The sequence below is a fragment of the Somniosus microcephalus genome, unplaced genomic scaffold (genome assembly GCF_052327205.1).
Source record: "Somniosus microcephalus isolate GS21.2 unplaced genomic scaffold, FLI_Smic_1.0 scaffold751, whole genome shotgun sequence".
Taxonomy (NCBI): Eukaryota; Metazoa; Chordata; class Chondrichthyes; order Squaliformes; family Somniosidae; genus Somniosus; species Somniosus microcephalus.
The window spans coordinates 79,328-101,727 of record NW_028225938.1 but is presented as its reverse complement, the minus strand read 5'-3'; the positions used below and the strand labels follow the sequence as shown (position 1 = coordinate 101,727).

The window sequence follows — 22,400 nt, the reverse complement described above, 5'->3', positions numbered from 1 at the left end:
ATTTCTATACTGGGACCCGGGAGTGTACTATACTGGGACCGGGGATTGTGCTATACTGGGACCGGTGATTGTACTATACTGGGACCGTGGTTTGTACTAAACTGGGACCGGGGATTGGACTAAACTGTGACCGGGGATTGTGCTATACTGGGACCAAGAATTGTGCTATACTGGGACCGGGGATTATACTATACCGGGACCTGGGATTGTGCTATACTGGGACCGGTGATTGTACTATACTGGGACCGGCGATTGTACGATACTGGGCCCGGGGATTGTACTATACTGGGACCGGGGATTGTGCTATACTGGGACCGGGGATTGTACTATACTGGGATCGGGAATTGCACTATACTGGGTCCGTGGATTGTCCTATACTGGGACCGGGGATTGTACTAAACTGGGAACGGGGATTGCACTATACTGGGACTGGCGATTGTACTACACTGGTACCGGTGATTTTACTATACTGGGACCGGGGCTTGTACTATATTGGTACCGGGGATTGTACTATACTGGTACCGGGGATTGTACTATACTGGGACTGGGAATTGTACTATACTGGGAATGGGGAATTGTACTATACTGGGACCGGGGAGTGTACTCTACTGGGACCGGGGATTGTACTATATTGGGACCGGGGATTGTGCTATACTGGAACCGGGGTTTGTGCTATACTGGGACCGGGGATTGTATGATACTGGGACCGGGGATTGTATGATACTGGGACCGGGGATTGTACTATATTGGGACCGGGGATTGTACTATATTGGGACCGGGGATTGTACTATACTGGGACCGGGGATTGTGCTATACTGGGACCGGGGATTGTACTATACTGGGACCGGGGATTGTACTATACTGGGACCGGGGATTGTGCTATACTGGGACCGGGGATTGTGCCATACTGGGACCGGGGTTTGTACTATACTGGGACCGGGGATTGTACTATACTGGGTCCGTGAATTGTATTATACTTGGACCGGGGATAGTGCTATACTATGACCGGGGATTGTACTATACTGGGACTGGGGATTGTGCTATACTGGGACCGGGGATTGTACTATACTGGGACTGTGGCTTGTGCTATACTGGGACCGGTGATTGTGCTATACAGGGGCCTGCGATTCTACTATACTGGGACCCAGTATTGTACTATACTGGGACCGGGGATTGTACTATAGAGGTACCAGCGATTGTACTATACTTGGACCTGGGATTGTCCTATACTGGGACCAGGGATTGTATTATATCGGGACCGGGGATTGTACTAAACTGGGACCGGGGATTGTACTATTCTGGGACCGGGGATTGTGCTATACTGGGACCAGGAATTGTGCTATAATGGGACCGGGGATTGTTCTATAATTGGACCGGAGATTGTACTATACTGGGACTGGGGATTGTACTATACTGGGACCAGGGATTGTACTATACTGGAACCGGGGATTGTACTATCCTGGGACCGGGAATTGTACTATACTGGGACCGGGGATTGTACTATGCTGGGACCGGGGATTGTACTATACTTGGACCGTGGATTGTACTATACTGGGCCCGGGGATTGTACTATACTGGGGCTGGGAATTGTAATATACTGGGACCGGGGATTGTACTTTACTGGGACAGGGGATTGTGCTATACTGGGACCGGGGATTGTGCTATACTGTGACTGGGGATTGCACTATACTGGGACCGGGGATTGTACTATACTGGGACCGGGGATTGTACTATACTGGGACCGGGGATTGTGCTGTACTGGGACTGGGGATTGTACTATACTGGGACCGGGGATTGTACTATACTGGGACCGGGGATTGTACTATACTGGGACCAGGGATTGTACTATACTGGGACCGGGCATTGTACTATACTGGGACCAGGGATTGTACTAAACCGAGACCGCAGATTGTACTATACTGGTACTGGTGATTGTGCTCTACTGGGACCGGGTATTGTACTTCCCCTTCTGCCAATCTATACCGGGACTGTGGATTATGCATTACTGGGACAGTGGATTATGCTGTACTCGGACAGGGGATTGTGTGGTACTGGGACTTGGAATGTTATTGTACTGGGCAGGAATTTTGCTGTACTTGGACTGGGCTTGGTGCTGTCCTGCGACCGGCAACTGTGCTTTACTGGAACCAGGAATTGTGCTTTACAGCATTTGAGGATTCTGCTGTATTGTGACCGGGGATTGTGCTACAATGGGACCAGGAATTGTGCTGTACAGGAACTGGGGATTCTGCTTTACTGCGACCGGGGGTTGTGCTGTACTGGGACCAGGATTTGTGCAGTCCTGGAGCCGGGGATTTTGCTGCACAGGGTTCGGCGATTTTGCATTCCTTGTGCCTGGAATTGTTCTGTACCGGGACCGGGGTGTGTGCTTCAAGTGAACGGGAATTTTGTTGTGCTGGGACCTGGGATTGTGCTGTTCTTGGACCGGTGATTGTGCTGTACTGGGCCCGAGGATTGTGGTCTACTGGGACCGTGGATTGTGCTGTTCAGGAACTGGCGATTGTGCTATAATGGGACCGGGGATGGTGCTTTAATCGGGCTGGGAATTATGGTGTTTTTGTGGTGTATGTGCCTTTAAGAGCAATTGTGGTGTATGTGCCTTTAAGAGCCCCAGGTGTGCGTAATGCCGGTAATTGCCACTTGGGCTATATAAGCCTGTGTATTGTGTATATCCTTTAGAAACACCCCCGCAGACTTGCTTAGTAAATACCTATGAACCAACTCCTGTCTTCACTGTCTTTATCGACACACGGACGCTACAGTGGCGATGAGGTGGAAACGGACTTACCTGCAATTCGGCAGCACCTCAAGGACATCGATTCCTCCAGCGTCCAGAAGACTCAAGGAAGTAATAGAAACTGTGGTTTCACCAGCTGGCCAAGCTGGTGGCAGGTACTGCGCTAATTCTTCCTGGGCGTCAGGCTGGGGCTCCAGCGGCGGGCTCTGCAGCTGAGACAGGCAGCGAAATCGGAGGCAAGCAATAACGGACTGGAAGGGTGCACTCGGGAGACGGCCAGCGCGGCAAGCAGGTCAGCGTTTAGACCTCCATCGGGAACGAGTCTCCAACAGTGAATAAACGGAAAACACAGTAAAACAGCGTTGTTATCGGTAGAAGCGGAAAAAAACAATGATGACATCATACCTGAACGATTAAAAGACATCTTGGCCAACGCCAAAGAAGTGTTTCAAGAGAAACTAGGAACCTTGAAAGGCATCACCGCCTCAATAAAAGTGGAAGATGCAGCAATTCCAAAAAAATTTAAGGCAAGACCGGTGCCATACGCAATACGTCCGGCAGTCGAGGCAGAGCTGAAGAATTTGGAAAAGGCAGGCGTATTATCCAAAATAGATTGGAGCGAATGGGCAACACCCATCGTTCCAGTCATGAAAAAAGCATTGAAAAATAACTCTGAGGAACAGAGAAAAATTCGCATCTGTGGAGACTTTAAGGTGACTGTAAACCCGGTCCTTCACATGGTACAGTATCCTCTTCCGAGGATAGAAGATATTTTCGCCTCACTATCCGGAGGAAAACGTTTCACAAAAATTGACTTGGCACAGGCATATCTACAGATGGAGGTTGAGGAGACCTCTAAAAAGTATCTCACAATAAACACACACAAAGGCCTGTACCAGTACAATCGACTGGTTTTTGGAGTAGCATCAGCTCCAGCTATCTGGCAAAGAGCTATGGAGCAAGTCCTGCAAGGGATTCCGGGGACTCAGTGCTACCTAGACGACATCCTTATAACAGGAGAAAACGACAACGAGCACCTTGCCAATTTGGAGCAGGTGCTCACTAGGCTGAAAGAACGGGGCCTACGAGCAAATCGCCCCAAGTGCGAATTTTTCCAAAATCAGATATCATATTGTGGCCACATAATTAATAAGGAAGGGTTGCATAAGTCACCTGAAAAAATTGAAGCAGTTATAAAAGCCCCAGCACCTGAAAATGTTTCACAATTGAGGTCATTCCTGGGATTAATAAATTACTATCATAAATTTTTACCGAACTTATCAACTATTCTACACCCTCTTAATGATCTTCTACACACAGGAGTGATTTGGAAATGGAACGAAGACTGTAAACGTGCCTTCCATAAATGTAAAGACTTAATCACATCCGAGAAAGTTTTGGCTCATTACAACCCATCACTACCAATCAGACTGGCGTGCGATGCATCCCCTTATGGCATAGGAGCGGTATTGTCCCATAGATTCCCTGATGGCTCGGAACGGCCGATAGCTTTTGCGTCACGCTCATTGAACTCAGCTGAGCGTAACTATTCCCAGATAGGCAGGGAAGCACTCAGCCTGGTATGGGGAGTGAAGAAATTCAACCATTACCTACACGGACAAAAATTTACCTTGCTGACTCACCATCAACCCCTCATCGCCATATTCAACCCTTAGAAAGGTGTCCCCATTATGACGGCACAAAGACTACAGAGGTGGTCCCTTTTTCTAGGGGCACACCAATACAACATTGAATACAAAGGGTCAAAACAGCATGGGAATGCTGACGGTTTATCGCGCCTGCCGTTGCCAATGATAGAAGAGGCACCTACAGTAGACCCAGTAGAGATATTCCACTCTACCATAGTGGAATGTCTACCGGTGACAAATTCTGCCATTGAAAGGGCATCGATTAATCCCGGGAATGAGGGGATGGACATATGAGGAGAGGTTGAGTAGATTGGGACTCTACTCATTGGAGTTCAGAAGAATGAGAGGCGATCTTATTGAAACATATAAGATTATGAAGGGGTTGGATCGGGTGGATGCAGGCAGGATGTTCCAGATGGGTGAAACTAGAACTAGGGGGCATAGTCTTAGAATAAGGGGTTGCTCTTTCAAAACTGAGATGAGGAGGAACTACTTCACTCAGAGGGTGGTAGGTCCATGGAATATGCTGCCCCAAAAAGCTGTCGAAGCTACATCATTACATAAATTTAAAACAGAAATAGACAGTTTCCTGGTAGAAAAGGGAATTAAGGGTTACGGGTAGCAGGCAGGAATTTGGACATGAGTCTAGGTTCGGATAGGTCATGGCCCTGTGGGTAGCGGAGCGGGCCCAGTGGCCGTGTAGCCTGATCCTGCTCCTGTTTTCGTGTGTCTAATGCTGTTAGATTCAGGAGATAGTCCTGTCATAGTGGATTGGCGGTTAGGATCAGATCAGCCATGACCTTACTGAATGGCGGAGCAGGCTCGAGGGGCCAATTGGCCTACTCCTGCTCCTATTTCTTCTGTTCTTATGTTCTTACAAGAAATGACCCTACTCTCTCACGGGTCTACGATTTAACAATGAAGGGATGGCCAGCACATGGCGAACCACTGTTGCCAGCATTCTCGCAAAGAAGAGAACAGCTGTCAGTGTGCCGAGGAACCTTGATGTGTGGATCCAGAGTGGTGATTCCACCCAAACTCCAGGATAAAGTGCTAAAGGAGCTTCACGAGGCGCATCTGGGTGGAGTGAAAATGAAGGACCTAGCTAGGGCGTTTGTATGGTGGCCAGGTATCGATGGAGACATCGAAGACATGACCAAGAGCTGCCTAGGATGCCAGAAGGTCCAAAATGCTCCGCCACAGGCCCCTCTACATCCATGGGAGTGGCCCTCATCTCCCTGGCAAAGGGTGCACATCGACTTTGCTGGTCCATTTATGGACTCAATGTTCTTAATCGCAGTTGATGCACACTCCAAGTGGCCGGAGGTAATAAAGATGTCCTCCACCACCACGGAAAAAACCATCACAGTATTAAGGACCATATTTGCCAGGAATGGCCTGCCAGAACAGATATGTTCTGATAATGGACCGCAATTTGTTTCCGAAGAATTCAGAAAGTTCTTAAAGAACAATGGGTAAAGCACTACACATCTGCCCCATACCATCCCGCCACCAATGGATTGGCTGAAAGGTTGGTCCAGACCTTTAAGAAGGCCATCAAGGCCATGGGTAATGAAGACATAAAACTTCAGCACAAGGTGGATAACTTCTTATTTGCATATAGGAATGCAACACATATGGTTACAAACCAAACTCCCGCCATGATGTTCTACAATAGAAACCTAAGATGCCGGCTGGATTTGGTCAAGCCCAACATCCGATGGGACGTGGAGAACCGGCAGTTTCAGGGCATGAATGAAAGGCCAACTAGGGCCTTCCAGATAGGCCAACCGGTTTTGGCCCGGGACTACCGTACCGAGAAATGGCAGCCTGGAACTATCTGCACACGACTAGGACCACTGATGTATACCGTGGACATTGGAGAAAGCATAATAAGGCGCCATGCTGACCAAATCATCAAGTCATCCGAAAAGGGACAACCTACACCACCACGCTATACATGTAACGATGAAGTGGAGATACCCATATCTACCTCCGATCCGGTGATACTGGAACCCAATGAACCCGACACTGGCCTTCAAGCCGAATCAGCCTTGCCAGAAGAACCTACTACACCACCAGAAACTACTACACCCCCGAGGCGTTATCCGGACCGAGTCTGGAAGCCTCCTGAGAGACTAACTTATAATTAATTAATACAGCAACGTATATTATTTTGCATATAACATGTAATTAATAATTACTTAAAATATGATGTACTAGTTAGCTAGAAGGGGAGGAATTGTGGTGTATGTGCCTTTAAGAGCAATTGTGATGTATGTGCCTTTAACCAACTCGGGAACAGGCTATATTGGACTGGGTACTGTGCAATGAGAAGGGACTAATCAGTAATCTTGTTGTACGGGGACCCTTGGGTCAGAGCGATCATAACATGATCGATTTCTCACTCGAAATGGAGAGCGAAGAAATTGACTCAGAGACTAAGGTCCTGAATTTAAACAAGGGGAATTATGATGCCATGAGACGGGAACTGAGTAGGTCTGATTGGACAACGTTCCTGAGAGGACTGGAGGTAGATAAACAATGGCAAACATTTAAAGATAGAATGACAAAATTGCAAAAATTGTTTATACCAATCTGGCATAAAAGGAAATCTAAAAAGGTGACTCAACCGTGGATAACAGGGGAAATTAGAGACAGCATAAAATCCAAAGATAGGGCGTATAAAATAGCCAAAAAAAGCGCCAGAGCGGAAGATTGGGAACAGTTTAAGATAGAGCAAAGGAGGGCAAAGGGCATGATCAAGAGGGGCAAAATAGCTTACGAAAACAAGCTGGCGGAAAATATAAAAACTAACTCCAAAAGCTTTTATAAATATATCAAAAGGAAAAGACTGGTGAAAACCAAAGTTGGTCCATTGCAGTCAGATACGGGGGAATATATAATGGGAAATAAGGAAATGGCAGATCAACTAAATGCATACTTTGGGTCAGTCTTTACGAAGGAAGACACAAAAAACCTCCCTGGGATATCGGGAAAAATAGGGACATTGGCAAAGGAGGAACTGACGCAAATCAATATCTCTAAGGATATGGTGTTAAGGAAGCTAAAGGGATTGAAGGTGGACAAATCCCCAGGGCCTGATAACATGCATCCTAGGGTACTGAAGGAGGTGGCCCTAGAGATAACGGATGCACTAAGGATGATTTTTCAGAATTCATTAGACTCGGGAACAGTGCCGATGGATTGGAGGGTAGCTAACGTTACCCCACTATTCAAAAAGGGGGGTAGGGAAAAAGCAGGTAATTACAGACCTGTAAGCCTTACATCAGTTGTGGGCAAAATGCTGGAGTCCATCATTAAGGATGAAATAGCGGAGCACTTAGCAAATGGGGACAGGATAGGACAGAGTCAACATGGATTTACAAAGGGTAAATCGTGCTTGACTAATCTATTGGAATTTTTTGAGGGAGTAACTGGTAGAATAGATGGGGGAGAGCCAGTAGATGTGGTGTACCTGGACTTCCAAAAGGCCTTCGATAAGGTCCCACATAAAAGATTAGCATGGAAAATTGAGGCTCATGGGATAAAGGGGAAAGTTTTGGCGTGGATAGGGAACTGGCTGTCAGATAGAAAACAGAGAGTTGGAATAAACGGCTCATTTTCTGAATGGCAGGCAGTAACAAGTGGGGTACCACAGGGATCTGTCCTGGGCCCCCAGCTGTTCACAATTTACATTAATGACCTGGATCAGGGAGTCGGATGCAGCATTTCCAAATTTGCAGACGACACTAAACTAGGAGGTGGGGTGGGCTCAGAGGAAGAGACCAGGAAGCTCCAGAGCGATTTGGACAGACTGGGCGATTGGGCGGATAAATGGCAGATGCACTATAATGTGGACAAGTGCGAAGTTATCCACCTTGGGTGCAGGAACGGGAGGGCAAATTATTATTTAAATGGCAATAGATTGGGAGAGGGGGAAGTACAGAGAGACCTGGGTGTTCTTGTACACCAGTCACTGAAGGCGAGCATGCAGGTGCAACAGGCGGTCAAGAAGGCAAACGGTATGCTGGCCTTCATAGCAAAAGGGTTAGAATACAGGAACAGGGATACCTTGCTGCAGCTGTACAGGGCACTGGTGAGACCACACCTCGAGTACTGTGTACAGTTTTGGTCGCCTCATCTGAGGAAGGATGTTCTTGCCATGGAGGGGGTGCAGCGGCGATTCACCAGGCTGATACCAGGAATGGCGGGAATGACCTATGAGGAGAGACTATGTAGTTTAGGGATGTACACACTGGAGTTTAGAAGATTGAGAGGGGACCTCATAGAAGTGTATAAAATTCTGACAGGTCTAGACAGACTGGATGCAGAAGGAATGTTTCCCTTGGCGGGTGAGAACAGAACTAGAGGACATAATTTAAGGATAAGGGCTAAACCATTTAGGACAGAGATGAGGGGGAATTTCTTCACTCAGAGAGTGGTGAACCTGTGGAACTCATTGCCACAGAGGGCAGTGTACGCCAGCTCATTAAATATATTTAAGAGGGAATTAGATATATTTCTACGGGCAAAAGGGGTTAAGGGTTACGGAGAGAAGGCGGGGACAGGATACTGAATTAAAGGATCAGCCATGATCTCATTAAATGGCGGAGCAGGCACGAAGGGCCGAATGGCCTACTCCTGCTCCTATCTTCTATGTATCTATGTATCTATAAGAGCCCCAGGTGTGCGTAATGCCGGTAATTGCCACTTGGGCTATATAAGCCTGTGTATTGTGTATATCCTTTAGAACCCCTCCCCCAGACTTGCTTAGTAAATATCTATGAACCAACTCCTGTCTTCAGTGTCTTTATCTACACACGGACACTACAGTTTTGTTATCGGGGTTTTTATTTTTCTGTGATGGGGATTGTGCTGTACTGTGGCCGGTAAATTTGTTGTACTGGGAAAGGGAATTGTTCTGTACTGGGACATGGTAGTGTGCTTTACTTGACCGGAGATTGTGTTGTCCTGGGACCAGGTATTTTGCTGTACCTGGACTTGGGATTGTGCTGTACTGGAACCGGGAATTATGCTATACTGGGACAGTAGATTATGCATTACTGGGACCGGGATTGTGCAGTACTGGGACCAGCGATTGTGCTGCACTGTGACCCTCTATTTTGCAACACTGGTGCAGGGAATGGTTCAGTACATTGACCGGGGAGTGTGCTTTAAGAGATTGGGGATTGGGCTGTACCTGGAGCGGGGATTGTCCTGTACTGGGACCGGCGATTTTGCTATACTGCTGCTGGAAATTGTTCAGCACCATGACCGGGGAATGTGCTATACTGGGACCGGGTAATGTGCTGTACCTGCACCGAGATTAGTGTATCGTCTTGGTAACGGGCAGTGTGCTGTATTGGGACCAGGGATAGTGCTCTACCGACACCCGTGAGTGTGCTCTACCAGAACGATGTATTGTGCAGTACAGAACCACGGAATGTGTTACAGTTATCCAGGAGTTGAGCAATGTTATTCACTTCTAATCTGTTCCGATCTCTCTGCTTCTTCAAGTCTAACTAGACATGGACAAAGTTGTCACTGGGAAAATGCATTTTATTTCGATTCACAATTTGCTTTATTCAACAAAAGTAAAAATATATATAACACTGATTGTGATGTAATATGTTCGGTTTAATCAGATCAACTACTGCAAGAAAACTTTAAAAAATCAAGAACAGACTTAAACAAAGGCCCGGGCTGACTAGAATCTAATATTGATACATTGATTCCTTCTCATTCTCTGTTCCAGTGAAGAGGCAGATATTAATATATGTCGCAATTAACCTGCTGCCTTAATTATTTTCTGATGCCTATCTTTCTTTTTAAAACCAGTCTTCCTTTAAAGACTGGCACAGAGCGAATAAACCCTGAGGAACTGAACACCGTTTGAATGTCAGGACATTTCACGAGATTTGACTATTTTTGGGAAAAAAATCACAACAAGGACTCATTCCCCAAATAACCTTGGACTGCGATCTCAGCATGGGATTGATTAAGCAGCTACTCATTCTTGGGCAAGTTTCTGCTAAAACCACAGCTGTAGATGAATCGTGTGTGGGTTCTATCCTTGCGAAAAATAGCTGCAAGGTCCTGAACTATGACCTTAACTTACTTTTAAAATTGGATCAGATTGTAAAATATTTCATAAAATATAAGTATTTAAATGAGCCCAACAGTGAAATCTACAGATACAAAATACATGATAATATTAGATAGTGTTAGGTATTCTCATCTCATTAATTTGACCATCATTGAGAGACGCTGTCTCACTCTGTTTCCCAACTCCTCTCTAAATTTCCTCTGGGTCACTGCATAAATAAATGTGTTCGTGCAGCAACTCAGGAGCTGGAGCATGAAGCCGATTTCAGGTACAAATGTGGGCAGAGAGACAGGATATCCCAAATAATCCAAACGTTTCAGTATAGAACAGACCATGAACACCACCCATAACAGTATGAAATTCCCTGATACAACAAACAGTACAATCATGGATTTCCTTCGGCTCGCCATCTCGGGGTCACTGGGACTGTCGCCATTGCTCCGAGCCCGGAGTCTGCTGCGGGCCCTGTTGGCCACTAAAATGTGTCTGACCGTCAATGCATTGAACAGTAGAATCAAAAGAAATGGAATAAATGGCGTTATAATGTAGTTCATCAATTCAACGAAGGCCCAGGCCAGAGAATGAGCTACAGCGAATCTCACGCGGCAAAACCAGGGACTGTTAGAAAGCCAATATTCACTTTCATATAGAAAATACCAGAACACGTTTTTCAAACAGCTAATCACAGTCACTGTTCCTAAAATAATAACCGCCGTTTTCTCGGTGCAGTATTTCGATTTTATCTTCCGACAACAAATGGCCACAAATCGATCAAAAGTGAAAGTGACTGTGAACCAGACAGAACAGTCTGTGGAGGCATAAAGCAGGACGGCGTGGATATTACAGACACTGATATACCTCAAAAATGAAAAGTGCACCCGATAAACAATAGGAATCTGCCTTAGTAACAGATCGAAGATAACGACCATTAGATCGGCCATTGCCATGGCCACCAAGTAGCGAGTGACACATTTGGAGAGACCGCAAGGTCCCCGAGACAGGATTTTAATCGTCACCACGTTAACTGTGAACAAGAATAAAATATGGATATCATTCAGCAGACACTGTCCAACAACTGTAGTTTTGTGTGATTTCATTGAAATTACAGATTCGGTTATATCATAGGGTCATTAACATTCTTAACATTAACCTGAAATTTGCCAACAATGTGCTGTTTGGCTTTGCTTCCAGAGAGAGAATATGATTATTTTACCTATGGTTTGGCATCCTGGCAATAGGGCTTTTAACCAGCCAAAAATCGTCAACTAACTGAAGCAATGAGATCAAATTACACAGACTAGTCATGTATTCCCTTTAGTATATAATATTAAGTGTGATCCGTTTGACCTGTTTTAGATAATTGAATAATTTAATAAGGTAGATCGTTGTAATTTATTAACGCTGGTTGGGCAGTTCTGAAGGCATGGAAATAACATTAAAATAAGAGCTAGGCCATCCAGGGTGATGTCAGGAAGCATTTGTGCATTGAGTGCTGCTGGAGTTTTGCTAAGTGGGAGAAAAATCATTTAAGTGTATTTTGTGAATTTTAGTGTGTTAAGAAGTCAATTATTTGAAGTAAGTTTAATTTTTTAAGGGTTTTTGAAACTCTTGGGCAGTTTAAACAGGAAGTAGAATCCGGGTATAAAAGGGGAGGGGCTAGTGCGGTGCACGGAGTGCTTTGTGCATTGAGTGCTGCTGGAGTTTTGCTAAGTGGGAGAAAAATCATTTAAGTGTATTTTGTGAATTTTAGTGTGTTAAGAAGTCAATTATTTGAAGTAAGTTTAATTTTTTAAGGGTTTTTGAAACTCTTGGGCAGTTTAAACAGGAAGTAGAATCCGGGTATAAAAGGGGAGGGGCTAGTGCGGTGCACGGAGTGCTTTGTGCATTGAGTGCTGTTGGAGTTTTGCTAAGTGGGAGAGTTCGGATAAGTGGGAGGTGAGGGTGTGTTTTTTGCTCTGTTTTGTTCCCCACTCCCAGGCTTAGACATCACTGCGGAGGCGGAGCAGCGAGACGAGTCAACCAAACAGGCTCCACAGACAGTATACAAGGAGGAGGTTGGTGATCAGCTGGTTGGTTGGTTTTCTTCCTTCTCTTCTCTTTCATACCTTTAAGTTGGTAAGTCCTATTGAATAGTGGTGTGATATTATCATATATATCCGGGCAGGGTCTTCATAACTAATAATAAGAAATTAAATTAATTATATAGAATGGAGCAGGTGATGTGTTACTGTTGCGAGATGTGGGAGCCGGTGAACCCCATTGAGGCTAACGGTGATTACATCTGCGACAAGTGTTTGCTGCTAGAGGAACTCAAGTTCCATGTTATGGAGCTTGAGACCGAGCTTCGGACACTGCGACACATCAGGGAGGGGGAGAAGTTCCTGGACTCTATGTTTCAGGAGATGGTCACACCTATGAAGTTAATTACTGCAGATGTAGTCCGTGGTCAGGGACAGGACGGTGTGACTACGAGTGAGGAAGGTACAGGGATCCAGGATGTAGTGTTGAAGGAGACGCAGCCCTTGTTCTTGTCCAGCAGGATCGAGGTTCTTACTCCCTGTGAGGGCGGGAGCGGGGACTGCAGGGAGGATGAGCAACCTGGCCACAGCACCGTGGTACAGGGGGCCATTCAAGTGGAGGGAGTAAAAAGAAATGTTGTAGTGGTAGGGGATAGTATCATTAGGGGGATAGATAGGGTTCTCTGCAGTCAAGAGCGGGAGTCCCGAAGGCTGTGTTGCCTGCCTGGTGCCAGGGTTAAGGACATCTCTTCTGGGCTGGAAAGAAACTTGCAGTGGGAGGGGGAGGATCCAGTTGTCGTGGTCCATGTTGGTACAAACGACGTAGATAGGACAAGGAAGACGGTTCTGTTAAAGGAGTATGAGCAGCTAGGGGTCAAATTAAAAAACAGAACCTCAAGGGTAATAATCTCTGGGTTATTACCTGAGCCACGAGCGAATTTGGCTAGGATAAATAAAATTAAAGAGTTAAATGCGTGGCTCAAAGACTGGTGTGGGAGAAATGGGTTTTGCTTCTTGGGACACTGGCACCAGTACTGGGACAGGAGGGAGCTGTTCTGTTGGGACGGACTCCACTTGGCCAGTGCTGGGACTAGAGTCCTGGCGAATCATATAACTAGGGCTGTAGAGAGGGCTTTAAACTAATTAGTGGGGGGGAGGTTTCTAGAGAGCAAATCATAGAAATGACAACAGAGAAGGTCATAGACTTAGGTAGCAGTGGGGGAATTAAAAAACAGAATGTGTCAGGAAGGGACAGAAGGTATGGAGTAAAAAGTAAAGTACTAAAAAGGGAAAAAACAGGAACTAAGTGTTACAAAACATATTTGAAAGTTCTTTATCTGAATGCACGTAGCATTCGTAACAAAATGAATGAGTTAACGGCACAAATAATGACATATGGGTATGATCTTGTGGCCATTACAGAAACATGGCTGCAGGGTGACCATGACTGGGAATTAAACATACCAGGTTATTTAACAATCAGGAAGGACAGGCAGGAAGGGAGAGGAGGTGGGGTGGCTATGTTAATAAAGGAAGGAATCACTATAATACAGAGAAATGATATTGGGTCAAAGGAGCAGGATAGTGAAACAGTTTGGGTGGAGGTAAGGAATAATAAGGGGAAAAAAACACTAGTGGGTGTAGTCTATAGGCCTCCGAACAGTTGCAACTCTGTTGGACGGAGTATTAATCAGGAAATAGTTGAGGCTTGTAATAAGGGAACAGCTATAATTATGGGGGATTTTAATTATCATATTAACTGGACAAATCAAATTGGGCAGAGCAGCCTTGAGGAAGAGTTCATTGAGTGTATTAGGGATGGGTTTCTTGAGCAGTATGTAACTGAACCGACCAGGGGGCAAGCAACCTTAGATTTGGTCCTGTGTAATGAGACAGGATTAATTAAAAATGTCCTAGTAAAGGATCCCCTTGGAATGAGTGACCATAACATGGTTGAGTTCCATATTCAATTAGAGGGTGAGAAGGTTGGATCTCAAACAAGCGTGCTGAGCTTGAATAAAGGAGACTATGAAGGTATGAGAGCGGAATTAATGAGAGTGGACTGGGAAAATAGATTAAAGGGTAAGACGGTACATGACCAGTGGTGTACATTTAAGGAGTTATTTTACAACTTCCAAGAAAAATATATTCCACTGAGGAAAAAAGGGTGTAAAAGAAAAGATAGCCATCCGTGGCTAAGTAAAGTAATTAAGGATAGTATCCGACTAAAAACAAGGGCATATAAGGTAGCCAAATCTAGTGGGAGGATGGAAGATTGGGAAGTCTTTAAAAGACAGCAAAAAATAACAAAAAGATTGATTAAGAAAGGGAAGATAGATTATGAAAGTAAATTAGCAAAAAATATAAAAACAGACAGTAAAAGTTTCTATAGTTATATAAAAAGAAAAAGGGTGGCTAAAGTAAATGTTGGTCCCTTAGAGGATGAGACCGGGAAATTAATGGTGGGAAACATGGAGATGGCAAAAACACTGAACAATTATTTTGTATCAGTCTTTACAGTAGAGGACACTAAGAATATCCCAACACTGGACAAACAGGGGGCTCGAGGGGGGGAGGAACTAAATACAATTAAAATCACTAAGGAAGTGGTACTTGGTAAAATAATGGGACTCAAGGCGGATAAATCCCCTGGACCTGATGGCTTGCATCCCAGGGTCTTGAGGGAAGTAGCGGTAGGGATTGTGGATGCATTGGTAATAATTTTCCAAAACTCACTGGACTCAGCAAAGGTCCCGGCAGATTGGAAAACTGCTAATGTAACACCATTATTTAAAAAGGGTAGTAGGCAGAAGGCTGGAAACTATAGACCTGTTAGCCTAACATCTGTGGTTGGTAAAATGTTAGAGTCCATTATTAAGGAGACAGTAACGGGACATTTGGATAAACACAATTTAATAGGGCAAACTCAGCATGGTTTCATGAAGGGGAAGTCATGTTTAACAAATTTGCTTGAGTTTTTTGAGGAAGTAACATACAGGGTGGATAAAGGGGAACCAGTGGACGTAGTGTATTTAGACTTCCAAAAGGCATTTGACAAGGTGCCACACAAAAGATTATTGCTCAAGATAAAAAATCACGGGATTGGGGGTAATATTCTGGCATGGGTGGAGGATTGGCTATCTAACAGAAGGCAGAGAGTTGGGATAAATGGTTCGTTCTCAGATTGGCAACCAGTAACTAGTGGTGTTCCGCAGGGGTCAGTGCTGGGTCCCCAACTCTTTACAATCTATATTAACGATTTGGAGGAGGGGACCGAGTGTAACATATCAAAGTTTGCAGATGATACAAAGATGGGACGGAAAGTAGTGAGTGAGGAGGACATAAAAAACCTGCAAAGGGACATAGACAGGCTAAGTAAGTGGGCAGAGATTTGGCAGATGGAATACAATACTGGAAAGTGTGAAGTTATGCACTTTGGCAGGAAAAATCATAGAGCAAGTTATTATCTTAATGGCAAGAAACTGGAAAGTACTGTAGTACAAAGGGATCTGGGGGTCCTGGTGCACGAAACTCAAAAAGTTAGTATGCAGGTGCAGCAAGTGATCAAGAAGGCCAATGGAATGTTGGCTTTTATTGCTAGGGGGTTGGAATATAAAAACAGGGAGGTATTGCTGCAGTTGTACAAGGTATTGGTGAGGCCGCACCTGGAATACTGCATACAGTTTTGGTGTCCATACTTAAGAAAAGACATACTTGCTCTCGAGTCAGTACAAAGAAGGTTCACTCGGTTAATCCCGGGGATGAGGGGGTGGTCATATGAGGAGAGGTTGAGTAGATTGGGACTCTACTCATTGGAGTTCAGAAGAATGAGAGGCGATCTTATTGAAACATATAAGATTGTGAAGGGGCTTGATCGGGTGGATGCGGTGAGGATGTTCCCAATGATGGGTGAAACTAGAACTAGGGGGCATAATCTTAAAATAAGGGGCTGCTCATTCAAAACTGAGATGAGGAGAAACTTCTTCACTCAGAGGGTGGTAGGTTTGTGGAATTTGCTGCCCCAGAAAGCTGTGGAAGCTACATCATTAAATAAATTTAAAACAGAAATAGATAGTTTCCTAGAAGTAAAGGGAATAAAGGGTTACGGGGAGCGGGCAGGAAATTGGACATGAGTCTGGGTTCGGAATGGTCATGGCCCTGTGGGTAGTGGAGCGGGCCCAGGGGCCGTGTAGCCTTGTTCTGCTCCTACTGTGTTCTAATTCTGTTAGATTTCAGGAGATGGTTTTATTCCTGTTCCTGGCTGGGGTGGAGATCGCCTTTACAGAAGGTAAGTACTGTAGAAAATATAGGGACAGAGTGATCTCCTGGAAGAATTTCGATCGCCTAGATGGGTCGGAGAGGAATTTCCCAGATTTTTTTCTCCCAAATTGGCCATTGGGTCTTTATCTGGTTTTTCGCCTCTCCCGGGAGATCACATGGGTTCGGGTGGATGCAGAGTGATAGAAGATTTGAGGTTAGGATCAGATCAGCCATGATCTTATTGAATGGTGGAGCAGGCTCGAGGGGCCGATTGGCCTACTCCTGCTCCTATTTCTTATGTTCTTATGTTCTTATGTACTTTACAAGAAAGGAAGTGGAAATCGGGACCTCTCTCCCCCAAAAAAACTGTTGAGGCTGGGGCTCAAATGAAAATTTCCACTTGAAACTGATAGACCCTTGATAGACAAGGATAGTAATGGATATGGAACCAGGGTGGGGAGATGGAGTTACGACATAGACCAGCCATTATCTTTTTGAATGGAGTAACAGGTTCAAGGTGGTGAATAGCCAGCAGTCCATGTTCCTAAAAGGAACAAGTTTAAAAACAGAAATAGGAGCTTAGAATAAATACAAAAATAACCAATCGGGAATTGGGAACCTCACTTGCAACTGAGCCAGTGGAAAAGGAACAGTTGTGAAGTTTCCATGTTTGAATTGCACTGTATGTGTGAGTAGTTGTTGGGGTGTTATATTTGACCTTAATGTCCCGTGGTGGGGAGCTGCAATAGAAAGGCATTTTTGGAGTACTCGGAATGCAACAGTGAGCTAGCGACACCCACTCATGTTGCTCATACATTGTCTATGGTCAGTTTTAAAGGCATTCAGGGCTTCTGTACAATGACAGAAATCAAACATTCCCATCCAATGCTTGTAATGTATGATTTTCTATTTTTATGCTCCTGATAGGAGATATTAAAAACTGAATCCCTGGTTGTTTTGGATTTGAGACTTGAGGCACAGTTGGATCCTCTTCTCCTGGATTACCAATGGTCAATCATTGGATCACCGGAGTTACAGACATGCTACGCTCCATGGTCGGTGATCACTAAAGCTGCAAAGGCAGAGCATTAATGTTTAATTTAGTTCATGTAAGAGGCAATTTTTTGAATTGTATTAGAGGATACACTTGTAACAATGGTCATTTACCATAAATGCTGGCGTATAATGACTGATAATATAATGCACCATCCTGGGATTTCAAAAAAGATCGGAATTCTAGTAAAATACTGCTAATGTTGCTCTTTTGCTCAGGTGGTATGGATTCAGTAGGCTTCCAAGTCACTAAGGGAGTACGATACAATCCAAGATCGAATGAGTTCACTGTCAAAACACTCAACTTTTAATCACTGTGAATCCAAATCAGAGATACGAAGAACTGTACCAAAGTGGCAAGGGATTAAATTGTAAATGCCAATTCATTATTCGAAATAATAACATTAACTGAGTTGAATAATAATAATCAGTAACACAAACTGTTAATTTTAAAGTAACCATTCATAAATAATCACACTAATGTGAAGCAGGAAACCTTGGAAAGAGTGACAGCTGAACAAGATTGGATCATCAATGCATTTGTAATTTATCTGTTAGCACTGATTTGTAATATTAACTTACTACCTGTATCCTGCAGCAACCAAAGACTGTGTGAGATCATGAAACAATTTCTTAACTGACATTCTGACTCAGTATTTAAGGCAATATAACTGAATAATGGAACAACACGTCGTGGGCCTGTAGACTGAAAGAACAATGGGGTCTTTATGTGATTGCCTGAAATGTAAATAATAAACAAATGAACTGCCACCATCAATCAGGTGTGCACATCTGTGCAGCAACGGCCATTATCAAACACTCACACGAGAGAAAGATAGAGAGAAAGTAGGAAAGAAAGAAAGAATGGAATAAAAGGTAAAAAAAAAGAGAGAGATAGGAAGAAAGAAATAATGAAATAAAAGTTTAACGAAAAAAGAGACAGAAAGAATGAAAGAAAGAAAGATAGAATGAAATAAAAGTTAAAGAAAGAAAGAGAGAGAAAGACAGAAAGAAAGGAAGGAAGAAAGAAAGAAGGAAAGAAAGAAAGATAGAAAGAAAAAAGGAAAGAATGAAAGAAAGAAAGAATGAAAGAAAGGAAGGAAGAAAGGAAGGAAGAAAGAATGAAGAAAGAAAGGAGGAAAGTCAGGATGAAGAAAGGAAGGATAGGCGGAAGGAAGGACGAAAGGATGGAAATAATTAAGAAAGAAAGAAAAAAGTTAGAAAGCGAGAACAGAGAAAGAAAGAAAGGAAAATAAAAAGGAAAGAATGGAAGACATAAAGATCGAAAAAAAAGAAAGAATGGAAGCGCTCCCATTGCTATACCGTCTTTCACAGCAACACTTGGAACTTGGGACAATATGAAACATACGAAAGAAAGAACGTTGGAAACAAATAAAAGAGAAAGAGAGAGAGAGAGAATGTTACAAAGAAAGAGGGAGAGAAAGCTAGAACAAAAGAAAGAAAGAAAGCAAGAAAGCACTGAAGAACTAAAGAGAGAAAATATGGGGAGATTGTTCGAATTAAAGGAAAGTGAGAAGGAAAGCTAGAAAGAAATGAAGAAAGAAAGTGAGAAAGAGAGAAAGTAAGCCAGAAAGAAATGAAGAAAGAAAGTGAGAAAGAAAGAGGCAAACACAATGAAAGAAAGATTAAAGAAAGAATGAAATCAAGTAATAAAGAAAGAAAGAAGGAAAGAGTGAAAGGCAGAGAGAAAGGGAGGAAGAAAGAAAATAAGTCATGAAGAAAGAGAGAAAGAAACAAGGAAAGAGAGAAGTAAAGAATGAAAGGCAGTGAGAAATACTGAGAGAAAGAGAGGAAGGAAGAAAGAAAGAAAAAAAAGAATGGAGGAAGGAGGGACGGAAGGTAGAAAATAGGGAATGGAGGAAGAAACAAGTATGATATCGCTCTCATATCTTTATCATCTTCATCAAGAAAGAATGAAAGAAAGTTAGTAGTGTAAAAATAAAGAGGGAAAATGAGGGGTGATGGATAGAAATAATGGAGAGAAAGGAGGAAAGCTGGAAAGAAATGAAGACAGAAAGTGAGAAAGAAAGAGACAAAAACATTGAAAGAAAGATAAAAGAAAGAATAAAATCAAGTAATAGAGAAAGAAGGAAAGAGTGAAAGCAAGAGAGAAAGGGAGAAAGAAAGAAAATACATAATGAAGAAATAAAGAGAGAGAAAGAAAGAAAGAAAGATAGAAAGGAAGGATAGGCGCAAGGAATGATGAAAGGAAGAACATAATTAAGAAAGAATGAAAAAAGGAAGAAAGAGAGAACAAAGAAAGAGAGAACAAAGAAAGAGAGAACAAAGAAAGAAAGAAAGTAAGAAAGAAAGAAAAAGAAGGAAAATTAGAAAGATAAAATTAAAGAATGGAAGCGTTCCCTTAGCTATAACATCTTTCACAACAACATTTGGAACTTGGGACAATATGAATCATACGAAAGAAAGAAAGTTGGAAAACAACAAAAGAGATGGAAAGGGAGAGAGACGGAGAGAGACAGAGAGAGACAGAGAGAGAGAGAGAAAGAGAGAAAGTTACAAAGGAAGAAGGATAGTAAGCTGGAACTAAAGCAAGAAAGGTAGTACTGAAGAAATAAAGAGTGAGAAAATGAGGGGAAATTGACATAATGGAGAGAAAGAAGGAAAGCTAGAAAGAAATGAAGAAAGAGAGAAAGAAAGAGACAAACATAATGAAAGATAGAAAAATGAAAGAATGTAATCAAGTAAGAAAGAAAGAAAGAAGGAAAGTGTGAAAGCAAAAGAGAAAGGCAGAAAGAAAGAAAATATGTAATGAAGAAATAAAGAGAGAAAGAAAGAATGAAAGAAAAAAAGGAAAGAAAAGAGGGAAACGAATGGAGGAAGTAAGGAAGTTGGAAAATATGGAAGAAACAAGAAATATCACTCTCATAAGTTTATCATCTTTCAGAGCAAACATTCTGGGATATTATGAAACAGACAATGGAAAGGAAGTTGGAAATCAAGAAACAAGAAACAAAGAGGCAAAGGAAGAATTTATGATAACTAGAAAGAAAGAAAGTCTGAAGGAATGTAATGCAGTTAGAAAGACAAAGTCAGAGAAGGACAGAATGAAAGAAAGGAGAGAAAGCAAGAACGAAAGTAGGAAAGAAAGTAATTCATCAAGAAATACTGAAAGAAAGGCTGAAAGAAAGAAAGAATAGAAAGAAGGAAAAGAGAAAGAAAAAGCAACGAAAGAAAGAATGACAGCATAGAAAGAAAGTAAAGATGAAAGATTGAGAGAAAGAAAGAAGGAACAAAATAAGTAATAAAAATGAAAGAAAGAGAGAAAGAAAGTAAGATAGAAGAAAAGAAAGCTAGAAAGAAAGACAGAAGAAAGAAAGAAACAAAGTAAGAAGGAAAGAAAGAAAGAACGAAAGAAAGAAAGTAACAATGGAAGGAAGGAAGAAAGACTGAAGGAATGGAACGACGGAAGAAAGAAAGAAGGAATCATATAGGGAAACTAATAAAACAAAGAGTTGCTCAGAAGGAATACGATGTCACATTCTTCTATTCTCCAGTTCCTGAAGTACCTGACCCCGGTAGTAACTTACCCGGGACACCGACTGCAGCCAGGATGGGATAATACTTTTTTTGTATTTCATTAATCATCCATAGAATCTTGAGCTTGATTAGGATACCAAGAGACATTTTATCCCTTTCGGGTAGAATTGGTGATTCGTTGGCTGGTGTTGATACTGGGAGCAATTCTCTGATTGACACAATGAGAAGAGTCCTCTTATTTATTGGAGAGTGAATCCATCCGATCAGAAAATCGGCTCCCTCGGTGACTCGGTTTAATTGCAGTAACTGAACAAACAGATGAAGTCAACAAGTTTCACCACAACAACACTTTTAACAAGAACAGCGGAATTCCCAACCAGATAATGCCGACAGACCAGGATACATGATGCACATTCATACACTCATATAAGTCTCACAATCCCCACACACATTTCCACCGGTTCCTTTTCTTCAAAAACTTATAAGGAAACACTGGGATGCCCCAGTGTCATGGAACAAAAAAAAATAACAAAGTTGCTCCCTTTCACGTGTCAAACATAACAAAGAACATTAACATAAAACTAAACAGAGAAAACGTATGCAGTTAAATAATAATGTTAATCCCAGTGTGCAACACACCCTCCAATCCCTGCAGTGAAGTTTCCACAGATGCTGCCTGATCTGTTGACTGCTTCCAGCATGTTCTGCCTTTATTTTAGATTTCCAGTACACGCAGTATTCTCCTTCTGTTTTAAGAATTTATAAACCATAGTCTGACCATTTATTCTGGGCCCCCTCTTTCATAAAATACATTCCCCGCGGTTCACATCTTTTCCAGTTGACGACACCCGTCATAAAATATATGTTGTGTAGAAATAAAGAAGGAAAGAAAAAAGTTGGCAAGAATTAAATGAAGAAAAATTCACTGTTGTAATGGAGGAAATATTGTAAAACGCACTGGCCACATTTAAATGCAGAAATCATAGAGATCGTGTGTTATTGATTCACTTCAACTTATATATTTTTGATTAATT

The 22,400-nt window shown here is 43.0% G+C and overlaps 1 protein-coding gene across 1 annotated transcript; it reads right to left on the bottom strand.

The window, feature by feature from the left end:
• Window positions 1-9,954: 9,954 nt before the first annotated feature.
• LOC147081154 (putative G protein-coupled receptor 139) lies at window positions 9,955-22,000 on the bottom strand. The gene is made up of 2 exons (XM_085980932.1): window positions 21,417-22,000; window positions 9,955-11,540 (listed from the first exon to the last, which is right to left on the bottom strand). Exons 1-2 carry the CDS (start codon window positions 21,511-21,513, stop codon window positions 10,645-10,647), a joined length of 993 nt encoding a protein of 330 aa, XP_085837058.1. The 5' UTR covers window positions 21,514-22,000; the 3' UTR covers window positions 9,955-10,644.
• Window positions 22,001-22,400: the final 400 nt, after the last annotated feature.